General features: G+C 42.9%; 1 protein-coding gene across 18 annotated transcripts in view; it reads left to right on the top strand.

The window, feature by feature from the left end:
- The window catches only part of LNX1 (ligand of numb-protein X 1), a 197,879-nt gene that overhangs the window by 141,874 nt on the left and 34,170 nt on the right, over positions 1-21,835 (top strand). For 15 of the 18 annotated variants that reach the window (XM_061583243.1, XM_061583228.1, XM_061583239.1 and 12 more), the window contains 3 exons: positions 4,572-4,757; positions 7,309-7,511; positions 9,569-9,940. In XM_061583243.1, coding sequence (XP_061439227.1) covers positions 4,572-4,757; positions 7,309-7,511; positions 9,569-9,940 — 761 coding nt within the window. The remainder of the gene's footprint in view (positions 1-4,571; positions 4,758-7,308; positions 7,512-9,568; positions 9,941-21,835) is intronic. The other 3 variants (XM_061583244.1, XM_061583242.1, XM_061583241.1) reach the window with 1 other exon arrangement.

The raw sequence follows: 21,835 nt of genomic DNA, 5'->3' as shown, positions 1-21,835 counted from the left end.
ATGTGAGAATGCTACCCCTCTTCCTCTCTCAAGATGTGATCAGGATGTTCTGTGAAGAAGTTCCATGAAAATTATACTGTGCCCTTCTGTACAACACAGCTTGCAGAAGAGAACTATCATGGATTGTGCCATTGGTCAGGGTCAGAGATTTTGATCAAGATTCTTTGGCTTCTGCTTAGCATATGAAAGACTTGGTTTCTTCTTCACCCATGGAGGCCCACAAAAATTTAGGGAATGGGTTTTGTTCCACAGACACAATGTACTAAGCCCATACATAAGAACATAAGAAGAGCCTGCTGGATCAGGCCAGTGGCCCATCTAGTCCAGCATCCTGTTCTCACAGTGGCCAACCAGGTGCCTGGGGGAAGCCCGCAAGCAGGACCCGAGTGCAATAGATATGCATGTACACCTAAAGAGAGCAGGTTCTGCTTATCTATGTCCTTCTCTTAAACCCTGATCCCAAGGCTAATATGGTACCTTTAATGCCAACAACATGGGAAGATAATTAAGCAGTTTTGAGAAATGGGGTGGTGGTGGATGCTATACAGCAAAACTCAAGGGAATTACAAACTTTTCACATTTGATATGAGGAATAAATGACAGATCAAAACTGGGCTCTACTCCATCTTCACTGTAGGCAGAGACTGCAGCTTTTATAATCAGAACTCTGGGAGGGTTGGAGATTTGAAAGGAACAATACTTGAGCAAGGCCCAAATGCCTGTTGGTTGTCAGCTGACACCAGCTAGTTTCTAGAATACTCCTGATCCATCAAAATTTGTATTCATTTAATCCTGTCAAGTTTTAAGAGCTGGTTATTTCTAAAATTGTATTTCCTATTTTATGCTCTTGCTGAGGTCCACTGCAGTTCAGATGGTTACTTGCCAGTATTATTTTAACTTTCTTTTCAAAAGTTTTCAGTTCAGAGTCAGTTTATGTCTAGACGTATGTCCCCTGACAATAAACATTTAGTCAAAGTGTGATTTTTAAAAGATCTAAGTTTGTCTCTTTTATTAAGGCCTACACAGAAAGTCAGGGAAAGGAGAACCCAGTAGGGAACAAGAAACAGTGTTTCGTAAGCCAACTCAAACGTTAAGAGTTCTCCATGCCAGAGCAGCCTGGGGACTCTGGTTAGATGTGAATGGTAATGGACTCTTCATTTTGGTAGTATACATTCTATATGTTTGTAAGGCAGAGCTAAGTCCTGTGCTTTCTTAACCTTCTGCATGTTTTGCTTATACCTTTCTTCATTACATTGCAATTCACAGTCTGTTTCTCCACTGGAATAAGGTGGAAAAGAAAATTAGTGAAAAATACATTTCTGAGCTAGTTATACTGCCAAGAGTTTGTTTATTTATTTTATTTATTTATTAACTTTATTTATACCCCGCCATTTTTCCAAATTGGAACTCACGGCGGCTTCCAGATAAAAGACACATACAATTAAAAACCTATCAAAAATAAAAGCATATACATAAATGAATAAGTATAAACAAATATAATTAAAAAATGAACTCTAGTTTAAAATAGCATTAAACTGTTTCTAATAATTAAAAACCATAATCATAAAATCAGAATAATTAAAAAATAAACTGGCAAGAACAATATAACATCCTTTTGGGCCTATCCTTGGCCGCCTTTGGAATCAAAGACTTGCTGAAATAAGAAAGTTTTTAACTGTCAGAGAAAGGACTGCAGGGAAGGGGTCATTCTTATCTCCCTAGGGAGGGAATTCCAAAGCCTAGGGGCCACCACCGAGAAGGCCCTATCTCGTATTCCCACTAGCTGTACTTGTGCGGATGTAGGTATTGAAAGAAGGGCCTCTCCTGAAGATCTCAGGGTCCGGGCAGGCACATAGAGGATGATGCGATCTGACAAATAGCCTGGACCCAAGCCGTATAGGGCTTTATAGGTCAGCACCAGCACTTCGAATTGTGTCCGGAAACAAACTGGCAGCCAGTGGAGCTTTTTTAACAGGGGAGTTGTATTGTCCCTGTAATCAGCCCCAGTTAACATTCTGGCTGCAGCACGTTGTACCAACTGAAATTTCCAAGCAGTCTTCAGAGGCAGCCCCACGTAGAGCGCGTTACAGTAATCTAAACGGTATGTGACTAAGGCATGTGTCACCGTGGTCAAATCGGACGGGTCAAGGAACGGGCGCGAGTTATGATTATCCTTTCAGTAGTAGTCATGTTTCAGCACCATTGTACCATCATACCCTGCCCTTCCTCCAAGGACCTCAGGGCAGCATACATAGCTCTCCCCACACCCATTTTTTTATCCTCACAATGACTCTGTGAGATAAGTTAAGGTGTGAGAGAGTAACTAGCCAAAGGTAGTTCAGTGAACATTATAGCTGAGTTCACACTGGAATCTGGAACTCCCCATTCCTCATCCAAAAGGCTAACCTGTTTTGGACTAAGGGCAGCATTAACAGTTATCCAACTCTGAGAGGGCAGCATGCCAGTGGTAGGTGTGGCCACTGTGCACACATTCACTCACACACATGTAGAGCACACACATACCAGTACCTACACATCCACAGCACATCTACCCCCCAAAAAAGTCCTAGTCATCCCTTCCCAGTCATGCCAGGCACTGGATGACTGGCAGCTTCAGCAGCAGCTTCTGTGGCAGCACTCTGTAAGGTGTGGCAGCACTCTGTTTTAGTGGTGGTTTCTACAGTGGTGCTGAGGAAGCCTGTCACTGCCATTGAGAGGAGGTCAGAGTGTTCCAGAACAAGAAGGAGCATTCTGATCTACTCTGATGTTTTGACAGCATTTGGAAAATATCAGAGCAAAGCATCCTTTCTGTTTTCTGGAGTGCTCTGACCAGCTTTCAGTGGTGGTGGGCTGTGCAATGCTGCTGCAGAAAGCAGTGAAGCCACTGATAAAACAACTACAGTAAAATTGGTAAAATTTGTCAGGGGGCTGAGGTCCTTGGAGGAAGGGCAGACTGCTAAAAATGGCTTTGTAGCTGGGTCAGTCCCATGGGCCCTAGGTTTGCCACCCCTGTAAATGATTCCTGATTTATAGTGGTCTTCCAGAAAACATCTGTGGCAAACTGTTATCCCTCTTGTATTTATACCAAATTCCTATTGTGGCAGACATTAGATTGCACTGTTTTATTTTTAATCAGTGCTATTCAAATGAGCAAGGTTTCAAGGTTGTAATGTCCATTTAGGTAGAGCTAAGAGTTGGGACTGGCAATACATGAAAGCATTCCTGTGTGAATCAAGGATGAGTATTGCAGGCCACTATTTATTTGTCACATACTTGTCCTGATTCTCTGGAATTTCCAACATTAATTCTGAATAGTTAATTTCGAAGGATAGGCTTCAAATTTGATCCAGAGGAAACTTGAGCACAAACTCTACCAATCTTCACTGAAGGCACACAGTATAACACCGCACGTATTTCATAGCAGAAATGTTGAACCACTTTTGAAAACGTTTTGCCCAGAAATTCAGGTCCATCTCTATGAGATGTATGGAGATGACTGATGTAGACAAAAAAGAAATATGAAACATGTGAACCAAAGCTATAACAGACCAGCTAGTTTATGCTAGAGATTGGTAAAAATCTGGACCAGACAGGCCTGTGGAGGCAGTTTTGATTCTGGGTTAGAATTTGCAGCCCAAATATGGCAAAACCCTGGTAGTAGCAATCTCAGTAGAGCTGACAGATGACTTGTTGATAAGCAGAGCAGAAATAGCTAGATAACAGAAGAAATCTGGTGGGATTTCCACTGTTTAAGATAAGTCATTGATTTAGTTGGCCTGCACAAAGCAGAAAGAAGAGCAAAAGAGAAATAGCCAAGTGATCCAACTAAGTAAAATCTTAAAATCATGGAGGTATCTATAACTTAGAAACAATCACATCTAAGCAAGTTATTCAAACTATTTTCGTAAAGTTAAATATGTCACATGACTGGAAAATATTTTGAAATGTGGAAGGAATTAAAAATGACAAAATCCCTGAAACTACTTCACTAAATAATATGTACAAAGTGTTTTCATTGCCACTGTCATGGTTGAGAATCCACAGGCAAGTACAATTGCAAAGCACTTTGCAAAGGCAAATGCGTGGGTGACAATTATGTCAATGCAGGTGCAGTGGTTAAGGTGTTGGACTACAACCTGGGAGACCAGGGTTCGAATCCCCCCATAGCCATGAAGCTCACTGGGTGACCTTGGGCCAGTCACTGCCTCTCAGCCTCATGAAAACCCCATTCATAGGGTCGCCATAAGTCGGAATCGACTTGAAGGCAGTACATTTACATTTAGGTACCAATTTACCACAAGCATGTGTGAACTTTTAGACCTGGCTTTTTTGTTGCTGGCTTCATTCTCACCCACCCCATTTAGCACTCTCCTGATTTCAGAATAAAGTTAACAAAGATCAAGATGGATGATGTCTTAGCTATACTTATTCAATCAGTGTTCATTCAATCAATTACAAAATATAGGTTTTATTTTTAGTTCCACTTTTAAATAAGGACTTATGCCTAATTCTCCGGTAGGTAGAAAGCCAGATATTTCTGCACGCAGATGTTGTTTTATTATTGTTGACAGATCCAGTGCACCCTACACCATTGACAGATCCAGTGCACCCTACACCACTCCATGTGTGCAAAACACAAAAATATGCAGAAAAATCACGAAGCAACATCGGCAAAAGCAAGACAGAAAATATACTTCTTTCTAGGTTTGGCAGTCCATCGATATATAAGAGATGGAAGTTTAAGGGAACAAAGAAAGGTATGTGATAGTTAGGATTTTCCTTCACTGGAAGACTTTTAAAAATAGGATGGAAAGTAGCTAATAAAAAGAATTAGAACACTGGAGACAGAAAGGCGAGGCTGTTTGGAAGAGCATTTAGAATGAAGCTAACTTCTGGCATTAGGTAAGAAATGGAGATACTTGATCTAGTTGGTAATGTCAGAATATGTTTGCATCCAAATGTCACAGGGACTATACTGGAGCTAATTATGACTGATAGTTTTGAGTTTAACTAGTAATGGAAACAACTTCGAGGAAAACTTCCTTTTTAAAGTTAGAGCTAATTCATACAGGTTGGCCATCAACGTGTGGTACACTTGGGCAGCTGCCAGGGCCTCTGCGTTTCATTGCTGATGCCTGCACTGATGCCTGTTCTGATGCCTATCAGCAGTTGGTCATGAGCCACCATTTTAAATTCCCACAATGCTCCCCAGTGTATAACTGATCCATTGCACTTGGAGAAATTAAAATATTGGCTTGTCATCTGGTGCTGATTAGAGTGCTTCTGCTTGCTGTTCTGCTGCCACCAAGTAAGCCCACGGGTAGGCCCCACTGATGTAGGAGGGGCCCATCGGAAGACACTGCTGATGCCCCCTCAAACTTAGAACAAGCCCTTGACACATAATATTTTTTGCAGCCTATACTTACAGATTTAAAGTGTTAATGTGACAGACTTGTGTTTGTAAACATGTACAATAGAAGTACACTCATTAAGTAACTGGGACTGTAGGAAGCTCTCTGTTGAGTGTGCACTCTGGCAAACCCAACTGGGTGTTTGGGTTTGAAACGTGTCTCAGGGTGAAACAACTGTCAGAGGCAAATAGTAGATATATGAGATCTGTGTGTGTATTATGACAAGTAGTAACTGAAGCAGTGCTTGCTTCTGTTAAAACAAATTATGCTCTTTTTGTCACTGAATTTTGTAATTAAAACTTGGGTAGAATACAAAGTAGCCTAATTTTCAGCTCTTTGATAGGGGGAAAGGTCATATGAGAGTGAATCTAAATATCAAAACAGTGGAGCTTTAAACTGGTTACTGGGCCTTGATACTCTGATAGGATTTCTGCAAGACCAAGATAGCATTGGATAAAATGAATGGGGGGGAAAGCCATGAGGTAGAGAATGCCATTGGCTTTTTACTAGTGAGTATGGGTTGCGTATGAGTGGGTATGAGGAAATGGGTTGCACCACCATTTCCTGTTTTGTTTGTTTAAATTTGGAAGGCAGGAAGGGAAAATATGAGGGGAGAAAAATGGAGGGAAGAGAAAGATAAAGACAGACACAGAAGGTATGTAATATGGTCCTGTGATATGTCAAAGGTAAAAGTAAGCCCCATGATGCAGATAAGTGTTTAAAGGTGGGTCTTAGATCTGAGCATGTTTAATAAATTGATATCTCACCATTCCTCCCAAAGGAGCTGAGATGGCAATGTTGAAGATTACTGTATACCCTGATGGGTAAAATAGCTCAGAAAAAGAATGTAAATAGGGAAGTCAATGTCCTATCATGGTACAGACATATAATATATAATTGTAAGCACATTGACATAGTCAAATATTAAAGTATTAAAATATTAAAATTTTGCTCCCAATCAGTATTTTCTGCATACATGGAGGCAGAGAGGATTCCAGTTGTCGGGATGGTGGTGGTAGCTAACCATTTTTGGCCCATGGGCCACCTTGATGGTCAGCCACCCCTTTGAGGCCCATATGCCAGCATTGGATGCAGCCAGCATATACGTACACACACAAAAACACACACAACACCAGGAGGAGGTCAATCAGGAGGAGCACTATCACATACCTGGCCTCCCGGCAGAGGACTCGCTGCTGCTTGCCAGGAGGAGGGAAGAGGTGGCGGGGCATCGGCACGGTGCAGGCATCCTGGAGGAGCCAATCCACATACACATCACACACACACATATACACTCACCACATGTGCACATTCACCACACATGCAGCATACACACACACACACTCGCCAGACTTGAAGGCTCACATACATGCAGTCAAACATACACACACATCATTTCCAGTCCTTTCCAGTGCTGCCTGGATCTGTGCAAAGTAAAAGACAGCATTTCTACCCTCCTTCACTCTAGAGCTGGAATGTGCCAGAATGTGGTTGCAGAATTGGGCCTTCAGTGATTTTAGGTTCTCTAAGGCATTCTGCTGAAGTTTTTCTTTAAATCTATGCCTTCTGCCTAAATTGGTGATGGAATTCATTGTTGTGTTATGTACTGTGGAATCATTAGGCTGACAGAGGAAGTTGCTTTGCGTAAGGAGAGATGTCAGAGACAAGAAATGATTTTACAAAGATGAAGATTAGCATGCATTATTCTGGCTTTTAAAAAATATCCTTCCAGACCGTGAACCAGCAGGGATGTAATTTCTTACCCCTTTTAACATACAGCAGATCTGTTAAAGTTTCACAAGACCAGCTGTGGAAAGTCTGCATTTTCTGTGGTTAGATTTAAAAAAACACAAAACCTCTGTATTCCAAATAAAGGCCTTTTCTGTGTGTTTTTCAGTCTTCCCAAGGTTATACCATCTCATCCCAGATGGTGAAATTACCAGCATTAAGATCAGCCGTAGTGATCCCACTGAAAGCCTTGCCATTAGGATTGTGGGAGGCAGCGAAACACCTTTGGTTCACATCATCATACAGCACATCTATCAAGATGGAATCATTGCCAGGGATGGAAGATTGCTCCCGGGGGACATGATACTGAAGGTACACTTAGCAGAGGTGGTGGCAAGTATGAGGAGACTTTAATAACATAAGTTGAGGCACTGCTTTTTAAAAAGGTTCCTAATTTGACTTGAAGGCTTGGGAAACAACATTCATAGGCTACATAGAAAAGGAAAAGGTGACAGAAGAGGAAATAAGGAAGACTGACTTATTGGTGTGGATTCATTTTGAAGTGAAATCTCGGAGGTTCTTTCAACAACAATCCATAATCTAGTTAAGACAGAATTATTTGCATGTAATATACTTTTCATCTGATTAGCATGGACTCAGTAAGCCTAAATCCACTTTCCCATAATTCTACATAACCATTAATACCTGGGCTGTCAACCTGCAGCACCAGTGTTCTGAGCACTGGCAATGGAGGTTTGTGGCATGCATGGACAGGAGCTGTATATGCCACAGGCCTTGCTGTGGCATAGAATTGGGTTTCCCTCCTGTCTGAATGGTTAGTACTATGTTGCTGCTTTTTACCTGGTTCAGTAGACACAGGTAAAGGTAAAGGTGTCCCCGCACTTATAGTGCGAGTCGTTTCCAACTCTTAGGGTGCTGTCTTGCGACGTTTACTAGGCAGACCGCATATATGGGGTGGGATTGCCAAATCCTTCCCCGGCCTTTCTTTACCCCCCAGCATATGCCGGGTACTCATTTTACCGACCACGGATGGATGGAAGGCTGAGTGGACCTCGACCCCTTTTACCGGAGATTTGACTTCCTCCTTCTGTTGGGATTGAACTCCGGCCGTGAGCAGAGCTTCGGCTGCATTACCGCCGCTTACCACTCTGCGCCACGGTAAAACCACCCAACACATATGTATTGTTGTACACACTAGAGTGGCATTCTCTCATACTTTGGACATGACTTGTGGTATGCCAAACAGGATGACCACTACTATATTAACGGGAACTCCACCCTCTTTCAGATGTGTTCACTTTGACTGAAGCAGTGGTAGGGAAATAACTCCTGTGCTGCTGCAAATACTTTTCTTCTAAATGGCAGAATATTTATGGCTCTTAGAGAGCACTCACTGTGTTCTAAGCTAAAGGGAGGGCTGCAGCCTCCCTTTAAAAGAACAGGTCATGTTTTGCTACAGGAAACACCTGTCATATTTTATCATAGCTAGGGGCTTCTGGTTTGTTAGGTTTCCTGCTCTGTGTCTTACTCTGCAGAATGGTGAATCCAGCCCGACTCCTGAAATCAGAGCAGAAACTAGCAGATAATTAGTCAGTGCTCATTCTGAGAGAAGGCAAAGTTAAGTTCCTTCAGAAAAAAAATTTGTACAGTGACGCAAGTCACTGGAAGTGGATCAACTGTCTGTTCCATAAAACCGCATCTCTAAACTATTGTTTGATTTATTTTTCTTATAGCAAATTAACGTGCTAGAAGCATTAGCTGAGATGGGGTCAAATCTCCTGTCAAAACAAACAATGAGAACCCAAACAAAACCTTGGTAATAAAACATTTGATTGGTAGCCATTTCAAATATATGTGATTTCCTGAGCATTTAATTCTTGGATCTTCTGCAAATGAAAATCCACCCTCTCCCACACACCCCTTTTGTTCCTCTAGCTATACTGCGTAAGTACCAAGCAAAGATATGGATCATGCTTTCTTTTTATTTAGAAGCTGAGGACTGCATTTTTCAATCATAGTCAAAGTATCTTTGAAGCAACAGAGAAGAAATGCCAGAGGAAAAAGTGGGAGAGAAGGGTAGGGTTAGTGGGGAATGGCAGGACCAGAGCAGAAGAAGCTGGTGGGAAGTGAGATAGGCAAGAGGATATTGGAGCCTGAGGAGGAGCAGTAATAAAATTGAAAAATAGCCGTTATGTCTGGAGATAATCAGCAAGAGAGGAAGAAAACAGTACAGTGTGTGCTGTCCTTGTGGGGAAAGGATATTATATAATGAAAACGTGGCTTCTTTTGATGGAGGCAAATGCCGCATGTCACTGTAACGGGAAGACATCTGTGTAAATAGGTCGACTGCAATGCCAGTTCCAATTAGGTGGCCTTTTACCTTGCTGATTTATGGTTGTATCTTCCAGGTAAATGGCATTGACATCAGAAATGTTCCACACAGCTACGCCTTGTCAGTCCTGAGGCAGCCTTGCCAAGTCCTCCGGCTCACAATCCTCAGAGAGCAGAGGTACCGATGCCAAAACAGTGGACTTTCTCTTGATGTTCCCTGCAGCAGGGATGACAGTTTTCACGTTGTTCTGAACAAAAGCAGCCGAGACGAGCAGCTGGGCATCAAGCTGGTCCGCAAGGCTGATGAAACTGGGGTGTTTGTTTTCAGTTTGCTGGAAGGAGGCATCGCTGCCCGTGATGGGCAGCTTCAAGAGAATGACAGGGTTTTAGCCATTAATGGGCATGACCTTCGATATGGAAGTCCAGAAAGCGCAGCCCAACTGATACAGGTTTGTCTCAACAATTTCCTCACTTTTTCTAAGCATAAATGATGATACTTCAAGAGACAAACTGTAAAGTTCTCTATACACTCAGCAAGAGAAATCTGCTTCACTTCTGCTGTTGCCAAGTTAGTCCTGCTCTCTAAATGCAGTACATTTGCCAGTACTTGTGGGAAAGTGGTGATTTACTGAATGTCGTCAAAAGGACCATCACCTATAACGTCTGTGGAGTATTATAACAATCTTTCATTAGACTAAATAATCTCATTCAGAACCATTAAAGCATTACAAATCATACTTGAGTTAGCAGCACCAAATGTTATTGCTGCAAAATTACCATCAGTCTGTTCTCCATTGTGTAAGTGGAGGCCTTAATCTGAGGTCGTGGGCTGTTTTCCATATCAGGGTACAGAGATGTATGATTACCATATATTTATGCTAGGTTCATCCATTTTTGAAAGCAAGCCACCAACTTAGATGGCTTTAAAAAGAATATGACTATCAATTGCTATTAGTCGTGATGGCTGTATACTACGTCCAGGTTCTGAAGCAGCCTGCCTCTGATTACCAGTTGCTGGGAGACAACAATGGGGACAGAGCTGTTATCCTCATGTCCTGCTTGAGAGCTTCTCATAGGCACCTGGCTGGCCACTGTGAGAAACAGGATATTGAAGTAGACAGGCCTTTGATGTGGTCCAGCAGGGCTCTTCTTATATTCTGAAGCCAAAAATGGCAGTATGGCTGTATGTTGGTAAAAATGACCAAATCTCCATGGTGAGTTGCTACTTATGGAGGTCTTACTTAGTTACAGCTGCCATTGGGTCCTATTTAAAGTGGCCTCCGCATGCCAACAATTTTTGTCTGAACTGTACCTGAATATCACTCTCTGTGCATGTTACTAATGAATCAAGGGAGATACATATGCTAAATAGAAGGAAAATGAGTGCATCAAAGGAAATATCCTCCTACAAGCTAATATGAACAGTATTTATTTATTTATATCCCACCCTTCCTCCTGGCAGGAGCCCAGGGCAGCAAACAAAAGCACTAAAAACTTTAAAACATCATAAAAACAAACTTTAAAACACATTAAAACAAAACATCTTTAAAAATGTTTCTTAAAAAAAGCTTTCAAAACATTGTCTAAGATTAAAAACATTTTAAAGAAGGTTTAAGAACATATTAAAAAGCAATTCCAACACAGACACAGACTGAGATAGGTCTCAACTTAAAAGGCTAGTTGAAAGAGGAAGGTCTTCAATAGGTGCCAAAAAGATAACAGAGATGGCACCTGTCTAATATTTACAGGGAGGGAATTCCACAGGGTAGGTGCCACCACACTAAAGGTCTGTTTCCTAGGTTGTGCAGAATGGACCTCCTGATAAGATGGTATCTGCAGGAGGCCCTCACCCGCAGAGCGCAGTGATGGTCTGGGCATATAAGCGATAAGATGGTCTTTCAGGTATCCTGGTCCCAAGCTGTATAGGGCTTTGTACACCAAAACTAGAACCTTGAACTTGGCCCGGTAGCAAATGGGCAGCCAGTGCAATTCTTTCAGCAGCGGGGTGACATGTTGATGATACCCTACCCCAGTGAGCAGTCTCGCCATCGCATTTTGCACCAGCTGCAACTTCCAGACCAACCTCAAGGCAGCCCCACATAGAGCTTATTACAGTAATCCAGCCTGGAGGTTACCAGTGCATGGACAACACTGGTCAGGTTATCCCAGTCCAGAAACAGCTGCAGCTGTCTTACCAGTCGAAGCTGGTAAAAGCCACTCCTAGCCACTGAGGTCACCTGGGCCTCTAGCTACAAAGACGGATCCAGGTGCACCCCCAGACTATGAACCTGCTCTTTCAGAGGGAGTAAGACCCCATCTGAAGCAGGCAACTGACCAATTATCTGAACTCGGGAACCACCAACCCACATCGCCTCCATCTTGCTAGGATTCAGACTCAGTTTATTGGCCCTCATCCAAGCCCACCACCGAGTCCAGGCAGCGGTCAAGGGCTTGCATGGCCTCTCCCGATTCAGATGTTACAGAGAAATAGAGCTGGGTATCGTTAGCATACTGCTGACATCTCGCCCCAAATCTCATTATGACCACTCCCAAGAGCTTCATATAGATGTTAAACAGCATGGGGGACAAGATGGTACCCTGTGGCACTCCACAGCACAACTGCCAGGGGGCCGAAAGACAGTCACCCAATGCTATTCTCTGAGAACAACCTTGGAGATAGGATCGGAACCACTGTAAAACAGTGCCTCCAATACCCATCTTACCAAGTCGGCCCAGAAGGATACCATGGTCAATGGTATCAAAAGCTGCTGAGAGATCAAGTAAGATTAACAAGGTCACACTCCCCCTGTCCTCCCAATAAAGGTCATCCATTAGGGCGACCAAGGCCGATTCAGTCCCATAATCAGGCCTGAACCCAGACTGGAATGGGTCAAGATAATCTGTTTAATCCAAGCATATTTACAATTGCTGTGCCACAATCCTCTCAATCACCTTCCCTAAAACAGGGGTATTTGCGACCGGTTGGTAGTTGTCACAAACCAATGGGTTTTTCTAGATGATGCATAAACCCTTTTTTTAGATGATGTATAAATGTGTCACAGTAGATGAAGCATCTGGTTCCCTTCACAATAAGATAGCCTTCTTGTAGCGCACTGCGTGTGTAGGTGAGACGTGGTATGGATCCAAGAGCCGTTTAGAACAGGAATAAGACAGGCCAGGCAAGTTTCATGTAAGAGTCTTTACTAGGCAAAGACATTAGAGACATCTTCCTCCATTGACAATTCTTCCCCCACACTCGAGTTCCTGCCAGTTCCCAGCTTATCACACTCTCAGCTAGCCACACTGACCTTGATTGTCTGGAACTCTGTTCTCACAGTTTAACCCTTCTGCTTCAGGTTTCTCTCTCTCTCTGCTAAAAACCTTATCTGTAAGTCTCACAACCTGCGTCACTGACCAACAGCCCCCACCTGAGACTTGCAGACTTCAAAACATCATGTTACAATTATTACATTTCTACAACATTAACTTTTCATTACAAATACATTTCAGTACATGGATTCTTACAGTTTCTATTTACAGTTTCAGTTCAGTTCAGTTTCTCTTTATTCTTTATTTACACAAGTTTCACAGATTCATGTTTGCTTTTATTTGATGATACATTTACATTTCATTCTTCAACACAATACTTCCACATTAGATCCATTGTTTCTTTATCTATAGGCCCCTCTTTTTCCCATTCCTCTGGAATTTCATCTGTTTCATTATTCTGTTGTGTAACATTAAATGCAAATCTCTGAGGAGGTTGACCTTTCGTTTTTCTTTCTGATCTCCTGACATTATCTATTTCCATTTCTTCCTCACTTTCAACTTTAGTTGGACCAGCACTCGTACTTGGCATTTCTGTATCATGTGTTGTCATGTCTTCACTTCTCAGCCTTTTAACAGTACGTTTGCCACTCTGAATCAAATCTGTTAATGCAGGTTTTAATGGAATTTGCTGCCCGAAAGGAACATCTGCAGCTTCCTGTTTGTTTTCACTCTCTAAGATCACTGTTTGGCTGTGTCTCCAAGGTTTATCTATCACCTTTATGTTTCTACTTAACACTACTTGTTGTTTCTCAGGTAACCAAACTCTGTAATATGAATTCTGAAATCCCAAAATGCGTCCTGCTTGTGCTCTTGAGCCTAATTTACCATGTCTTCTTTGTTTTACTACATGTACCCAGCATTTTGCTCCAAAACGTTCTATGTGTTTCACCCTGGGTTTTCTCCCAGTCAGTTTCTCATAGGGAGACATGCCTATTGTTCTGTGCATTAGGCGGTTCTGAATATAAACAGTGTACAGTATACATTCACCCCAATAAGTGTTATTCAAATCAGCATCTGCTAGCATTGCTCTCAATGAATCCTGCAATGACGTGTTCCTCCTCTCTGCCGTGCCGTTGGAGGATGGGCTGAAGGGAGCAGTGAGACTATGAATTATTCCCTTCTTTTCCAAATATGTTTGAAATGAATTACTGGTAAATTCTCCTCCTCTATCTGATCTGATATTTTTGATAACAGCCCCATGTTGTGTCTCTGTTTTCTGTATGAATGCCTTTAATTTCTCTTCTGCGTCACTTTTCTTTTTCAATAAGAACACATGTGTAAATCTGGAAAAATCATCCACAATCACTAAATAAAACCTTGCTCCACCTTTTGAGCACTGAAAAGGACCAGCTAAATCCACATGTATAAGCTGATAGGGTTCTGAAGTCGTGCTTTCACAGCTCTTATTTACTGGATTCACAGTCATTTTTGTTTTATAACATACCTCACACTCATCCACATGCTCACAGTGTGTTAACTTCAAATCTTGACTATATTTTGGGGTGTTTTGTATCTTTTGAAAATGTCCGTGTGCTAATTTTCTGTGCCATTCATGGACACAATTCTCATGTTTCTCTTTATTTACTGCTATCCAAGCACACGTCTTTATCAATCTTGCATTCAACTATAAACATTTTGTTCTGTAATTTCCCTTGCATGCATATTTCACCATCTTTTCTCACAAAACATCTATCCCCTTCAAATGTAACTTTACAACCTATTTGAGCCAATTTTCTCACTGATAGAATGTTATATTTTAAACCAGAAATCAATAATACATCTGTTAAAATTCCCAAATTACCCATCTTCAGCGTTCCTCTTGCTGTCGCGTCCTGAGTCGATCCGTCAGCCAGATAAAGCTTCTCCTGCGTCGGCTTTGAAGTGTAAAATAAACTAGAGTCTGTGATTAGGCAATTAGACGCTCCACTGTCAAGAAGCCACTTAGAGTTAATCAGTTTATTGCTCCCCTTAGAAACAAAGTTCACGCTTGCCCTCTGACTTTCAAAGTCTCTGTAATTCCTCTTCTTTAAACAATGTCTCTGTATATGCCCACGTGACCCGCAAAAATAACATGTTTTAGTCTCTTCCCTGCTTCTTTGATTCCGTTGTACAGACACAGTCTCAGCCTCTTTTAAGTCCATTTTCTTGTTTTCTTGTCTCCTACACCACTCTTGTTGAAGTTTCTGTTCCACAAAGTCCAAAGATAGAGCCCCGTCAGGTTGACTTTCAAGACCAGCAACCAGCACGTCCCATTTTTGATCAAATGAAGATAACAGGAGATAAACCATCTGCAAGTCATTATGATGAACGCCTCGATCTTGCAGCTCTGCATTTAATCTACGAAATTCAGCCAAATGCTCTTTCATAGTCACATCATCAGTAAAACGCATCTGATAAAACTTCCGTGCCAAACACAGCCTGCTTCCCGCAGTTTGCTGTACATGTGCAGCTCTTAACTTTTCCCACATCTGATTAGCAGTCAGCTCATTATTCACCAGCAACAGTTGTGAATCTGATAGCCCCAGAGTAATAAAAGCCTTCGCTTTCTCGTCTTTCTTCAGCCACGCTGCTGAAGGAGCTGCCGGAGGGGTTTTTTCCACGACATCATTTAAATCCTCTTTAATCAGAACAGCTCTCATTCTCCACTTCCAACTGGAGTAATTTACAGCATTCAGTCTCTCCATCGGCATCCCGGATAATAGATTTACAGCCATGTTGCCCACTCTTACTTGCCTCTCACTTGCGTTTTGTTTCTCTCTGCAACAACGCCACTTCACCTGTTCTCGAACCCGCTACAACGCCTCATAATCTGGGCCCATAACCCCTGTAGCGCACTGCGTGTGTAGGTGAGACGTGGTATGGATCCAAGAGCCGTTTAGAACAGGAATAAGACAGGCCAGGCAAGTTTCATGTAAGAGTCTTTACTAGGCAAAGACATTAGAGACATCTTCCTCCATTGACAATTCTTCCCCCACACTCGAGTTCCTGCCAGTTCCCAGCTTATCACACTCTCAGCTAGCCACACTGACCTTGATTGTCTGGAACTCTGTTCTCACAGTTTAACCCTTCTGCTTCAGGTTTCTCTCTCTCTCTGCTAAAAACCTTATCTGTAAGTCTCACAACCTGCGTCACTGACCAACACTTCTCTGCTTCAAATCCTTACTGAATCTGAAGTAGTTCTCCAGGATAATTAGCAAATGAAATCTTGAGTGTGATTCAGTGACTAGAGAGCTGGCCTTGGGTCTACAAGACTTGTGTTCAAGTTTCTCCTCTGCTATGGTCCTGACCCAGCTTAAATTAGTCACGACTGAGTCCTAAGAATGGGGAAGAAATTCAGTTTGGTTCACATTTGAATGACAATTTACCTAATTCACACTTCCTGAAACAATTTCTGAACCAAAATGCAATTATCCTTCAAAATTCGCACTTTGAATTATTTTTTCTCCAACCAAATAATGTGTTAAAAATGCCTGTATTGGAGGATAGTATGCATAAAAATGCTATGCCAGTGAAAATGTCATACAAATATGCATTATAAGGAAAATTGCTTGTAAAAATGTGTATATTAGACACAATTGCACATGTATATTAGGAGAAATGCACACTAAAATTGCACTTTTAAAAAATGCAAAGCCTTTTTCTGTCAAGATTGTGTGTTGATTGTTGTGCGCCGATCTCCCCACATAAAACAAATTCACGCACAGGTGTCTTCCAATGAAACAAACTCTTACTGCAGGCAAACAAACATGCTTCTTGGTAGCTTCTTGCTGGCTTGGTAGACAGCACAACTGAAACTGAAACTGAAACCGGTTTGGTGGGCGCCATGGTAAGACGTGATTCAGCTCTTCTCCTTTCTTTCTTATCTCTCCACTAATTGCATGGCCACTGACCTCTGGTTTTATGCAAAACATAACATAGTCTTTTGGCCGTTTCAACTCTGCTATCTCTGCTAAGGAGATAAGAAGCTGATGTTTTGCTGCTCTGCCTGTTTTGTGTTTGCCTCGGAGTTCTACTTGTTTGGGCTACACTTCTTTGTGATATTTCTCCTTCCCTGAACTCTGTATCTGCCTGGGGTCTGGAAACACGTTTATCAGGCAGCCTTGAAAGTTATCTCTGACTCTCAGCGTTATGTTCTCATTACTCAGAGGCCGGAGGTGCACAGCACCAATGATATACACAAGGCAGAAATGCCGAGAATTGGGTATATCCCCGGGGGCAGAGCGGCTGCCAAATGGTCAACAACCTAAAATCACTCAATATTTCCCCCCTAAGCCTGGAAGCTCTGGAAGCTCTGACACTGCCCTTTTACCTCCAGATGCTCAGAAGGCTCCAAACTACAATGAATACTCACGTGAATGGTCCTTGGATTTTCAACTACCCATGCAAATAGCAAGGGAAATTTCTCACTCCAAAAGCTTGGCTGAGGAACTGTTTGATGCTGGCTATAACTGCTCTCTCAGCCTCCTTGATGGCAGTATTCCCAACGAACTGCTCACTTTAGACTCACTGCATGAGTCGCAGGAGCCCTCAGATCCCCCATTGTTCAACCACTCCAAGCATGAGCAGTTCCCCTATTCAGACCCCTCGAACCTTAAGCCCCCTTCGTTGAGCAGTGGAGAACCTGTGATGGAAGAACTGTGCCTGATAAAAGCATACCTTGCCGAAACAAACAACCTACTAACCACCTTGGTCCAGGCTATGGGTTCGATCCTTGAAAATAAATCCAGTAACACAGGCTCGTCTCCTAGCTCACCTAATAACTCTTGCCGCCCAAAGACGGTTTCGAGGAGGAAATCTAAGAGACCTTCTCCTCATGAACGCCCATTACTAGGGGCCAAAGTGTCAAAGAACATCAAAAATGCAAAATCAGCTGGAGATAGGAAAATGAACTTTAAACCGCTATTTAGATTATTGGACTCTCCACCAACCCCTTCTCCAGCCACCCAGCCTCATGCTGTTGTCAGGAGTAAGAAAGCCGCATTGTGTAAAGATCTTCAAGAGGACGTCAGCAAGTCTGGTCCCCAGGTCCTGAGAACATTGTCTATCCCCGCGGAGAAAGATCCAGACACGTATCATTCTCCCATAAAGCTGCCCCCCAAGTTTGAGGGTTCAAACTCGGGCCTCTTTCAATATGACAGGAACTTTCATCTATCTCCTGAACAAAGCAATGCTGCCCCGGGGATAAACCTTTCTCTCCTCCCGACACGCCGGGAAACCGCTGCTCCTTCATCTACAGCAGCAAGTATCTCCGAATCCACTTGTTGGAATCTAAAATTAGAACCTGAAAAGCTCGCGATCACATGCTATCTGAGGACCTCAGGTAGATGGCCCTCTTTCCCGAGCATTCCGTTTCTGGACTCCTGCTTTAGTCGGACTCTCTCTGCAACGCATCGCATGAGCTATATTAAGCAAATGGTGAATCTGTCATCCAATACATCCCGTTGGCGACTGATTGTCTCCTTCCATTCCGTGAACATTGCCTCCCAGATTTATAACGCGAAGGAGAAGTTGAAGAATTCTGGCATATGGGTTCAATGTTATTTCATCAATGTTTCTGCCCCTTTGCCACTTCTCAATTCAGCCTCCTCCATCAATCGCAGATCTAATACTGTTCTACGAATGGAAAGGAAGAAGAACCGGGCGGATCCAGAGGATCGGACTCCAGTTGAACTTTCACTTATTACTGATGCCTCTACTTCAACCAATCTTGCAGAGAGCCGGACGGCCAGAAACCGTGATGTCAGTCCTCCTCTTAGTAACTTTGTGGACCAGTATAATGAGGAAGAGAAAATGATTATCAACTCCTTCGACACGCTATGCCCCCAGGACCAAATTGATGTACTGCTTAGTCTTGATCAGCTTAAGGTCCATCTGTTAAATATTTTCAAACAGGGGAGTGCATAGATGGTCTGTAGCACAGAAGAGGCTGATTCAGTCTCAAAGTCTCCACTGGACAGTGGCAGCCTCGTCCTTGGAGAGAGCATTGAACAGACTGGGAAATGCTCCCTCACCCCTTTTAACAGGGTAAACACCGTAAGGTCTGTAGAGGCTATCTCGACTGGGAAGGCTCTACTTCGCTCTGATATCCAAGATAATCTGATTAACCCTTCTTTTCCCAGCTGTTCATCTGCTGCGCTTTCACCTTCAGCCCACTCCCTCATCAATGTTCCCATCTGACTTTCCCCTGGCCCCTTCCCCGAATCACCCACAAATTTTCCTTTTACTCATCCTCCCACATCTGGGGCCAGTCATGTTGACCTTAGGGATCAAATTACCTTTTTATCATGGAACATTGCTGGGTGGGCTGTAAAGCAGAAATCCCCAGATCTGGTCTCCTATCTCTCCAATTTTGACGTAATCCTTTTACAGGAAACCTGGTTTACAAACTCAATTTATCTCAATGGTTTTTTAACCATTGATTTACCAGCTGTACCCCCCTTGAGTAAGGGCAGACCTAAGGCTGGACTGGCCATTCTTCTTTCAACCTCCCTGTCTGTTAAATCAACAAAACTTCCACCATGCGGCTCATTGGCTTTGGCTGTTTTACTGGAACTTAGTGCTGTGTTTCTCCTATTGATTAATGTTTATATCCCTCCTTTTTCGGTTAGGGCAGATATTAAACAAGCATACGAAGCTTTGGAGAGCTATATTCTAGACTTAGAATCCCTTTACCCCCGAGTCCCCCTGATTATTATGGGGGATTTTAATGCTAGGACTGGCCCTAATAACTCCGCTCTCTTTTCTTCCAATCTTTGGGACGCTACAGACCTTAACAATTTAATTTTCACTTACGAAAGATCATCTAAAGATCAGAAGGTGAATTTTGGAGGGATCTGCCTGGCCCTTTTGGCGGGCTGCTATAATCTGATGATTCTGAATGGCTGCCATCTGATTGATAACCGAGTGGAATATACCTATCTTTCGGGTCGGGGCAGCAGTGTGGTAGATTATGTCCTGACTTCTCCCCAATTACTTAGGTGGATTTCTAATTTTACAGTGGGAAACAGATTGGATAGTGACCATCTCCCTCTAACCTTTACACTTTCAGTGTTTGAGAGTGGTCACTTGATGCCAACAAACATCTACCCATATAACTCTCTCTCCCCCCGATACAAGAGAATTAAATGGTCATCAGACATCTCGGATAAGATAGCCTCTTTTTTAGTTTCCCCATTGGGCCAAGCCCTTACAGGACGCATCCTAGATGTCCAAACCTGCTTTGAGGGCTATTCCACTCTGACTCTTGCTTTGGAGTCTTTCCTCAAACCTAATCCTCCCCACCATAAGACCCGTACGCTCCACCATCATGCCCGCTGGTTTGATAATACCTGCGTGGAAGCGAAGAGAAATCTGAGAAGGATTTACCGCAATTATAGGACCAATAATCTTAACCAACTACCGCCGGAATATTATTCCACAAAATGCTCCTATAAACTTCTCTTAGCCTCCAAAAAAAGGCAGGCCATACAAGAAGGTTGGAAGGCGCTAATTAATGCATCCAAACTGAATGATTCCAAAATGTTCTGGGCTCTTGTCACTGATGCCCTGTCGTCCGCAAACCCCATTGCCTGTAATATCCCTTCCCATGTTTGGGAACATCATTTTTCGGCCCTCTTTAAGGAATCTCCTTCTCTTTCTTCAGTTTGGCCAGATACAATCGATTCTGTGGATCTTCCAACATGGCCGCTGGTCTCTCAAAGCAAGATTATATTCCTCATCAAACGTTTGAAGGCCTGCAAAGCCCCCGGCCCAGATGCTATCCCCCCTGACTTGCTAAAATCCCATCAGGACTGGTGGGCCCCTCTATTAGCTAACCTTTTTACCATGATTGATAACTCTGGACGTATTCCTGCCTCTTGGCTTGACGTCATAGTGATCCCTATTTACAAAAAGGGGGCTCGAGATGATCCCCAAAATTTTAGACCTATTAGCTTGCTCTCTACAGTTGGGAAATTATACGCAGGTCATCTTAATGATAGACTATCCACTTGGATTGAGGAGGAAAATATTTTGGGCCTGGAGCAGGCAGGCTTTAGAAAATATAGATCCACACTTGACCATTGCTTCCTGCTAAACCACCTGGTGGAAAAATACTCTGGCTCTCTTGGAAATGGCCTGTACGTGGCCTTTATCGATCTGAAATCTGCTTTCGATTCCATCCCCAGAGACAGACTCTGGACAAAGCTTTTTCACTCTAGCATTACTCTACCAACTCTACCAACCCTCTACCTTTAGGGTCAGACGTGGCATAGATGGCTCTTTAAGCAATCCTATTTCTGTTGCCAGGGGAGTGAGACAAGGGTGTATATTAGCTCCCACCCTATTTAATCTTTATCTTAATGATTTGAGTCAAATCTGTCACTCCCCTGTCTTCCATCCTCCCAAAATAGCCGATCATGCCTGCCCTCTTTTGCTGTACGCTGATGATACGGTCCTACTGTCTCTATCGAGAATAGGCCTGAAGAGATTATTCCGTGCATACATAGCCTATTGTGCAGATAACATGCTATGCATTAATTTCACTAAGACCAAAATACTAGCCTTCTCGTCTCGCTCTCCTACGTCCGATTGGGTAATTAGTGGCCAGCGGATCTCCCAAGTTAAACAATATAAGTATTTGGGGATCATATTCCACTCCTCTCTATCATGGTCATTCCATATCCGTACAGCTGTGGCTTCCGCTAAGACCATGTCTAAGGCTCTCTTCCGTTTTTTTCCCCCAAAGGCGGGCAATACATTCCTGCTGCCACCAGAGTCTTTCTTGCCAAAATTGCTGCACAACTTCTCTATGGTGCCCCAATTTGGATAAAGGACTTTGGCCCCAAAATTGAAGCTGTTCTCTCCAGCTTTCTTCGCCTAATTTTTGGAGTCCCCCGTTGTGTTACAAATGTAGTACTACGGCTGGAAGCTGGTCTTCCATCCTTAGACTGCCTTTCTTGAACTCGAACTTTATGTTTTTGGTTCAAGGTGGCTCAAGCAACCCCCTCCTTTGGCTATCTCAATGCCATTCAGAA

This window comes from Rhineura floridana, chromosome 9 (assembly GCF_030035675.1).
Source record: "Rhineura floridana isolate rRhiFlo1 chromosome 9, rRhiFlo1.hap2, whole genome shotgun sequence".
In the NCBI taxonomy this organism is placed as follows: Eukaryota; Metazoa; Chordata; class Lepidosauria; order Squamata; family Rhineuridae; genus Rhineura; species Rhineura floridana.
Note: the sequence above shows the minus strand (reverse complement) of the source record. Positions and strands in the feature narration are given on the sequence as shown.